Source organism: Erpetoichthys calabaricus, chromosome 13 (genome assembly GCF_900747795.2).
Source record: "Erpetoichthys calabaricus chromosome 13, fErpCal1.3, whole genome shotgun sequence".
In the NCBI taxonomy this organism is placed as follows: Eukaryota; Metazoa; Chordata; class Cladistia; order Polypteriformes; family Polypteridae; genus Erpetoichthys; species Erpetoichthys calabaricus.
The window spans coordinates 1883679-1892500 of NC_041406.2; the positions used below are offsets into that span (position 1 = coordinate 1883679).

At 44.2% G+C, this 8822-nt stretch overlaps 1 protein-coding gene across 1 annotated transcript in view; it reads left to right on the forward strand.

Annotated features, from left to right (window-relative positions):
• The window catches only part of nod1 (nucleotide-binding oligomerization domain containing 1), a 68281-nt gene that overhangs the window by 15296 nt on the left and 44163 nt on the right, over positions 1 to 8822 (forward strand). The window contains exon 2 of the mRNA XM_028817876.2: positions 5991 to 6287. Within this exon, the coding sequence (XP_028673709.1) occupies positions 6090 to 6287 (198 nt within the window). The 5' untranslated portion in view covers positions 5991 to 6089. The remainder of the gene's footprint in view (positions 1 to 5990; positions 6288 to 8822) is intronic.

Genomic DNA, 8822 nt, shown 5'->3' on the forward strand with positions numbered 1-8822 from the left:
CCCGTGTTCTTGATGATCTCATTTTAAAGTCACCGTCTCGATCCACTGGGCTAATTCCCTTCGTCATTTTAAACACTTCAATCACGTCGCCTCTTAATCATCTTTTGCTTAAACTGTAAAGGCTCAGCTCTTTTAATCTTTCCTCATAATTCATCCCCTGTAGTCCTGGACTCAGCCTGGTTGCTCTTCTCTGGACCTTCTCTTGTGCTGTTATGTCCTTTTGGAGACTAAAACTGCACCCAGGACTCCACTTGAGGCCTCACCAGTGTGTTATAAGCTTGAGCAGAACCTCCTATGACTTGAACTCCACACATCAAGGCGCTATATAACCTGACAGTCTGTTTGCCTTCTTAATGGCGTCTGAACACTGTCTGGAAGTCGATAGCTTAGAGTCCACTACGACTCCTAAATCCTTCTCATAAGGTGGACTCTCGATTTTCAGACCCCCCTCATTGTGTATTCAAACGTAACATTTTTACTTCCTATGTGTAATTCTTTACATTTACTGACATTAAATTTCATCTTCATAATACAAGTGTTTGTGATACACCATCTGTTGGAATGACAAATGCAACATATTTTATTACTACATGCATTACAAAGTACATTCCAACAGATGGTGCACTGCAAATGTTAACGCCGATTACTTAAATTTCAACTCGTTTTAGACAGGTAGCACCTTTTATACGCGTTACACGCCTACCATCATCCTCGTGTCTGTTTGTCTATCAAACTGGAACAACTCGGCTCCCAGAGGGCTGATTTTGTTGAAAGTTGCTGTTTTCTTTAATGAAGTTTGTTGGTGAAGTTTGCTTTTCGTGGTGACATCGTGATTAAAGTGTGCTGAGCAGTGTGCTCTCCTACTGAAGAGCATCGGTGAACTCGTCTGTCTTAAGACAGAACCTTTGTGCGCAGCTCCAATAATCGGATTAGTTTGCCGTTTGAAATTTCTGTTGAAGAGGCGATTTCCGCTTGACTTTGTTGAGGGTCACCGATGTCACATCGGTCACTCGTGCTTTGTCACTCTTATTTCATGTACTTTTTTTATTTCAGTTCTGTTTGATACAAAAGATTGAAACGCCTTTGCTGCATCTTAAATGTGAAGAAACTGCCTTAATTTTGTAATACTTGTAAGGAAACGTTTTGTAATCTGGGGAAACGTGATGACTAAAGTCTTAATGTGGGTCAAAGATGAGACTCTTCTGTAAACTCTGCAAAATGGCACTAAAAGAAGACATTCAAGTCACTGCAGGAAGGCCGTTTAGGTTTACAGTTTGATGAAACGACACCACAGGTGGACCCAGTGAAAGGCGACTTGTGTGGCACTGGCCTCTTCTCTTTGTCTTCCGCTTGTCTTCTCTGTGGCTCTGGGATTGCTGCCCCAGTGTCACTCCCCACCGTGGACTGGTGCCACTTACAGCCCAGGCTCCCACAGCTCCACACCATCCCCAGACAGACACTGGAATGACGGGCGGCTGGACATTCGCTGCGCTCCTCACCCTGCCCTCTGCTCGGCCGTTGACCGCACCACCCAAGGCTCCTTGTGGCGCTTGCCTCTGCCCACACCCTCTTCCTCTGAGTCACCCTCATCCCTTGGCTCATTTTTAGATGCCATATAATTTGAGTTATTGGGCAATTCCACCATTGGCGAGGGTTGTGTGTTATTTGGGCCAGCGCTTTGCCTCTTTGCCTTCTCTCAGTGCTCCCAGGTTTCAGAATCTCGTGATGGTCTCCATTTCAGTTTGGTAACTTTTTTAATTCTGGTCTTTGATCAACTGAGTCAAAATTAGGGTTAGGGTTAGTTGATCGCGCTGCCCTGTGGGACATCCTGAGACTTCACGGGATCCCCTCGAGGTTGCTGGACATCATGGCCGGCCTGTCCACTGGTACTGTGAGTGCTGTGCAGAGTGGACGCAGACCCTCTGTGTTTTTCCCAGTTGATTCTGGGGTCTGTCAGTGGTGTGTTCTGCTCCTACTCTGTTCAGTGCTGGTATGGACTGGGCGTAGGGCAGGGTTGTGGGGTCCAGTGGCTGGGGGCATCTGTTGGTGAAGAGAGATTCACAGATCTTGACTTTGCTGACGATGCTGTGATCTTCAATGGAGGCTCTGATCGGGGGTCTCGAGAGACTGAATGAGGAGTCTTGAGTGTCTGGGCTTGTGAGGGTCCTGATAAAAACCAACAGCCAGGCCTTTAATGACCTGTTGGGCACGGCCATCAGCAGGGTGTCTGTCTGTGGAGAGAGTGTTGACCTCGTCGAGGGGTTTACTTACCTCAGCAGTGACATTCATGGGACTCTGGTGACTCTTCATATGAAGTCAGTAGATGGATTGGGAGAGCATGTGGGGGTCATGAGGTCACTGTAGAGGGGTGTGTGGCGCTCCTGATATCTAGAAAAAGGACGAAGGTCCAAGTCTTTAGAGTCCTGGTGCTCCCTGTTTGTGAGACATGGATGCTATCCAGTGACCTGAGATGAAGACTGGACTCCTTCATTGGTTTGACTTTGTGTTGCTCATGGAGTCCCAAATGAGGCACATGACCTGCATTGTGAGGGGACATCTGTTACGGCACTATGGCCATGTGGCGTGATTACCCGAGGGTGATCCAGCAAGTAAGATCCTCATTGTTGGGGACCTGAGTGACTGGACCAGGCCAAGGAGTCGCCCACGTAACACCTGGCTGCAGCAGATAGAGGGTCATTTCTGGAGGGTGGGACTGGACCGTGTGTCTGTCAACCGGGATCCCGAGTTGTTTCATCGTGTAGTGGGTGCGGCGGCATGCTGTACCAGTGCATGCTCCCCAACTTGACTGGTCTTTGATGGTTTTACTCCGTCTTTTGGCCTCACGTTTCCAAGGTAATCGATGCCCTCCTGACTGTACGTTTTTGCCTGATCCTCTTACTGGCACCTTTCTTCATATTACATTTCATTTCTGACTCCAGTTTTGTCTTTACGGGTCTAACTATGGCTCATCACCAGTTTGCACTCACCTCGGACCTTCACAGTTTGCTACCCTCAGACCTTCTGACCTCATGCTGGACTCGTTTGTCAAAATGGAAGGTTAACTGAAGGGACTGGCAGAAGGCAAAGAGTGAAGATCCTCCGTTGTGCAAGAAGGTGTGCTTGGTGGCTCTCCAGGACAGGAAGTCTATCTCTGGGTGGCACCAAACTACAGGTGTCACCTCAGGTGAACTCCCACAGGGCCATGTGGAAAGTGCGCATCAGGCAGAAACTGGAAGTTGCCTTCACAAAAGAAGTGTGCAAAGGGAAGGATGAATTCAAAATGGAGAAGGAAAGCAGCTGGCAAACAAGCAAAGGCGCGTCTTTTAGAGAAGTTGGAAAGGTCACCCTTAGCTTATTCCAAAATGATTTTGGTTTGCATTGATGACGTAAATATTCATAAATTATTTATATCATCCAGAGGTCAGTGCTGGGTATTATTAGTAAGTGAAAATCTCAGAAACGCATTGTGAGCCATTTAGAACATTAGAACACTCGAGACGAGAACAGGCCATTCAGCCCAACAAAGCTTGCCAGTCCTGTCCACTTATTTCTTCCAAAAAAACATCAAGTCAAGTTTTGAAAATCCCTAAAGTCTTACTGTCCACCACACTACCTGGTCGCTTATTCCAAGTGTCTGTCGTTCTTTGTGTAAAGAAAAACGTCCTAATTTTTGTGCGAAATTTATCCTTCACAAGTTTCCGGCAGTGTTCCTGATGAACTCATTTTACAGTCACAGTCTCAATCCACTGCACTAATTCCCTTCATAATTTTAAACACTTCAATCATATCACCTCTTAATATTCTTTTGTTTAACCTGTAAGGGCTCAGCTCTTTTAATCTTTCCTCATATCTCGTCCCCTGTACCCCTGAATCAGCCCAGTCCCTCTTCTCTGGACCTTCTCTAGTGCTGCTATGTCCTCATGGAGACCCAAACTGCACCCAGGACTCCAGATGAGGCCTCACCAGTGTGTTATAAAGCATGAGCAGAACCTCCTGTGACTTGTACTCCACCCATCAAGGCGCTATATAACCTGACACTCTGTTAGCCTTCTTAATGGCTTCTGAACACTGTCGGGAAGTCAATAGCTTAGAGTCCACTATGACTCCTAAATCCTTCTCATAAGGTGGACTCTCGATTTTCCGACCGCCCATTGAGTATTCAAACCTAACCTTATTTGTCATTAGGACTTGGCTTTAGGTGATCTGGAATTTTAATAGACGGTAAGGAAAAAAGTTTTGTTGTATCCATCTTTTAATCCATCACTTTTCTGAATGAGATTTTTTAAATTTCTAAAATCATGTTTAGATTGTGCCTTTTATGGTGCAGACCGGAGTTAATCCCGTTTATCTGTTCTTTTTATTTATTTATTTTGTTTTTCTGTTAAAAGATTTTAACTTATATATTCTTTGTACTGTATTTATTATTGAACATTGTTTTTATTGATTCTTTCATATTTCTGTATTATGCTAATAATGTCTTGATTTGTTCTGTGCCCTGTTCCCTTTATGTTGAGTCTAAGGGGCGGGGCTATCTGACCCAACAGCTTAAGGTCCGCCCCCAGCCTATTAAAGCTGACTGTTGTCTCTTCAGTTCTTTACTGTTGGTGTTTGGCTCGTCATTTGGATTTGGACCTCATCAGAATCGGGTGAAGTTAAGAGTGGCGTCCAGCAGGAGGCAGTGCTGGGGCCACTCCTAGTTTTAATATACTATATAAATGATTTGGATAGGAATATAAAGAACAAGCTGGTGAAGTTTGCAGGTGATACCAAGATAGGTCGATTGGCATATAGTTTGGAATCTGTTGAATCATCACAGTGGGACTTGGGCAGCAGACAGGCTTGGGCAGATTTGTGTCAGATGAAATGTAACGTCAGTAAATGTAAAGAATTACACACAGGAAGTAAAAATGTGAGGTTTGAATACACAATGGGAGGTCAGAAAATCGAGAGTCCACCTTATGAGAAGGATTTAGGAGTCGTCGTGGACTCTAAGCTATCGACTTCCCGACAGTGTTCAGAAGCCATTAAGAAGGCTAACAGACTGTCAGGTTATATAGCGCCTAGATGTGTGGAATTCAAGTCACAGGAGGTTCTGCTCAAGCTTTATAACACACTGGTGAGTCCTGGGTTCAGTTTTGGTCTCCATAAAGACATAGCAGCAGTAGAGAAGGTCCAGAGAAGAGCAACTCGGCTCATTCCAGGGCTACAGGGGATGAATTATGAAGGAGGATTAAAAGAGCCGAGCCTTTAAGCAAAAGAAGATGAAGAGGAGACCTAAGTGAAGTGTTTAAAATTATTGAGGGAGTTAGTCCAGTGGATCGAGACTGTTATTTTAAAATGAGCTCACCAAGAACACAGGGACACAGTCAAGAAACTTGTGAAGGGTACATTTCACAGTGACTGAGTAGTGTGGTAGACAGTAGGGGCTTTGAAAACTCAACTTGATGTTATGTTGGAAGAATTAAGTGGACAGGCCTGGCGTGTTTTATTGAGGTTGAATGGCCTGTTCTTGTCCAGGTTGTTCTAATGTTCTAACTATTTATAATAAGTAGCTACTCCCCATAAGTAGGACGAAGGTTAAAATCCAGGGAGCTCCGGCAGTTCTAGCCCCAGAGTTCACTACGAATGTCTCTGTAGCCCGCTCTTGCATTTCAGCCCCAGAGTACGCCACAAATGTCCGTCCCAGAACACACCAACACTAACCATTCAACCCTCTCCAATGCTCTGCACCCGCAGCCCACACTGAGATTTCCGCTCCTTCTGTCACTCGAAGAAAGGCCTCTGCTTACCGTTCACCTACCACACTGTCTTTCTCCTGTCCGCTTCACATTGCTCTCCCTTTCTGTCCCTGAAACTCTTCATGCCCACCAGCCAGCTTTTCCAGCGCTGCTCTCCAGCCTTACGGTGCTTGCTGGCTGTGTTATAACAACAGCAGTACAGATTTGTTGAGATGTTACAATATATGTTGATGCTGATGATTCTTTTTGCAGACCGGTGAGGAGACTAAACTCAGTGTGTGGACCTCGACCACCGATAGAAGAGTAATAAGAAATATGTGAAAAGGAAGAAGAAAATATGAAGTTTCAGAAATGAATGCCTTGGACAGCCATGCTGTGGAAAACACCAGCTGCCCGATATCCGGCCATCGCCTGCTTACTGTGCATCGGGAGCGGCTGCTCGGCACCATCAAGAACACCAAGTGCATTCTGGATAACTTAATCCACAATGAGTTCCTCTGCACTGAAGATGCTGAGATCATTATGCGGTCCTCCACCAAAACCGACCAGGTATTTGTCTTCATTTTATAAGTAAATGTCACCCAGGCTGCTAATGTGGCCTGTCAACAAGGCTCACAAATTTTATTTGAATATTGTTCTTTTTAAAATTTCAAAAATTCATCTTTTTTTATGTTAATTCACCAAATGGCTTTACCTTTCTAAATAAATCGGGAAAAGTTGGAGTCATTTTTAGGGTGAGGAACTTCTGTAATGCAGGTAAGTCCCAACCATTGAGGTGCTCATCCTAGACATTAAAACCCAATCTGCCCGGTCCCAGTGCTGTGCGTGGGCCATCTGTTGTTGGGATTTCTGTATGTCTGGACATTTTTTGAAAGCTTTTTAAAGCTTCTTTCTGTAGGATTCGTTCCCAGTATGGTTTTTGGGACACTGGATTATATTTTTGAAGTTTTTTTTTTATGTTATTAAAAGTTCGTTTGCACCGTGTCCATCACCATTTTGGTTTTCTTGAGGCCCTGCATATTGAATAGTTGTCCCGGCATGACATCAGTTGCTACAGAGCACGGCCCCAGAAGTAATACAGTTGACGTCTTTGGTGCACCACCGTACAGTCAGGTCCACAAGTGTCTGGACAGTGACACCATTTTCATAATTTTGGCTCTGTACACCACCATAATGGATTTGAAACAAAGCAATGAAGACGAGATTGAAGTGTGGACTTTAAGTTTTAATTCAAGGGGTTTACCAAAAATATCACATGAGCTGTTTAGAAAAGACAGCCATTTTATACAACGTCCCCCCATTTCCAGGGCCTCAAAACTATTTGGACATTTGTCTGACCAGCTATTCCATAGCCAGGTGTCAGCAGGTCCCTCATTATTTCATTAACTATTAAGCAGGTAGAAGGTTTGGAGTTGATTCTGTGTGTGGAATTTATAGTTGGAAGCTGTCACTGTGAACTCTCAAATAGAAGTCTATGCAAGTAAAAACAGGCCATCATCATCATCATCATCAGGCTGAGAAAACAAAACCAACCCTTTAGAGAGACAGCAGAAACACCAGGGGCCTGTATGTATAATACTGTGCAGTGGTGTATGGACAAAACTGGAAATCCAGAAGCATAAAACTGTGCGGACGCCGAGTTCCACGCACATCCCCTTTATAAGACCCAATGAACGTGAAATTTAATGCATGCGCCTACAGCCCCACCCTGACTCTCCTCAGAATTTTGCATGTTTGAATATGCAAATCAATGTAAATAGCCCCTTCCGTTCAGTATTTTCTTAAGATACAATGGCAAAATAAGAATTTTAGCAAATGCAAAGTGGAGGCAAGGAAAAGCAAACTATTTGTTGGCTTAAGCAGTGGTATAAGCAACAAAAGGAAGTTAATCGAGTTGTACAGAGTGCTCAAAAGTTCAAGTTCAGTAAGTCTCACAGTGCTCGAAATAATATAAATGAAGTGGTCAGATATCAAAGTCGGAGAGAAAAGGTGAGTCACAGCCCACCGTCTGTTTATTCTGTTTCAGGCAATGTTACACAAGCTGATCCCCATGCCAATGACATTATGGTGGTGCTGTGCCAAGCATGTCTTTGTGTGATGTCTGCACGCACACCTCTGCGTCGGAAACTGCTGGGTGATCATCTGGCTGTGTGCTGACAAACACTGTTCGGAAGTCACAAAATGCAGTAGAGGGTGCTGTAAGAGATGTGGCCAATGGAACACAAGGGCTGTACCATGTGATATTGACCACAAATTAAATGAATTGGTTAAAAAATAAATGCTGCATCTGATTACCTGATTTTAACATTCTACTAATTACATACAAATTAAGTTATAGTGCTGATCGTTTGGTAGTTCAGGGTCAGGTTCATCAAACCACATCTCTTCAGGTAAGAGAAAGCCACGATTGTGTGCCACATAGAGTGAACATGCTTTCTATTTACATAAGCATATTCATTCTCTGAAGACACACTGAGCACCACAACGGATCGATTCTCTGCTCTTTACGTGGCTCTTTGAGGTGACTCACTATCTTTAATAGGACTGCTTGCCTTTGGCTGGAAAAAACACTTGTGAATGTGCAGAGCTGCCATTTTTATAGGCTGTCCTGCAATAGAAGATGTAATGCCAGCTTATTCTTTTGGTGATTCACCCCTGGCTGATGTAACTTGTCCACCAGCGATGAAATAGCAATGTGTGTACAGCGGACCACTCTGATTACATTTGGACACTGCAGCGAATTGTACTTTTGAATGAAAGAATGCCAGCTGATACTGCTGCTGACTTGGCCCCATACCATCCCCGGCTGATGCCAGTCAGCATGTTACATTTTCTGAAACCTACGAATTATATGTGCAATACAGCAGTACGCCTGCATAATGCACCACTGCGAGTGTAACTGCAGAGTCAGAAGATTTCCTATCTTTTTATAGTCATTCTGCTGTTTATACATTGTGGCCGCGTGCGGAAATGACAGCTCAGGATTGCAGCAAAGAGATTTTGGGGTGAAAAAAAAATCAAACAAAAACTAATCAAAATAATGGTAGTTGGCGTACGTCCCTTCAAGAAGGAATTCAACGAGAT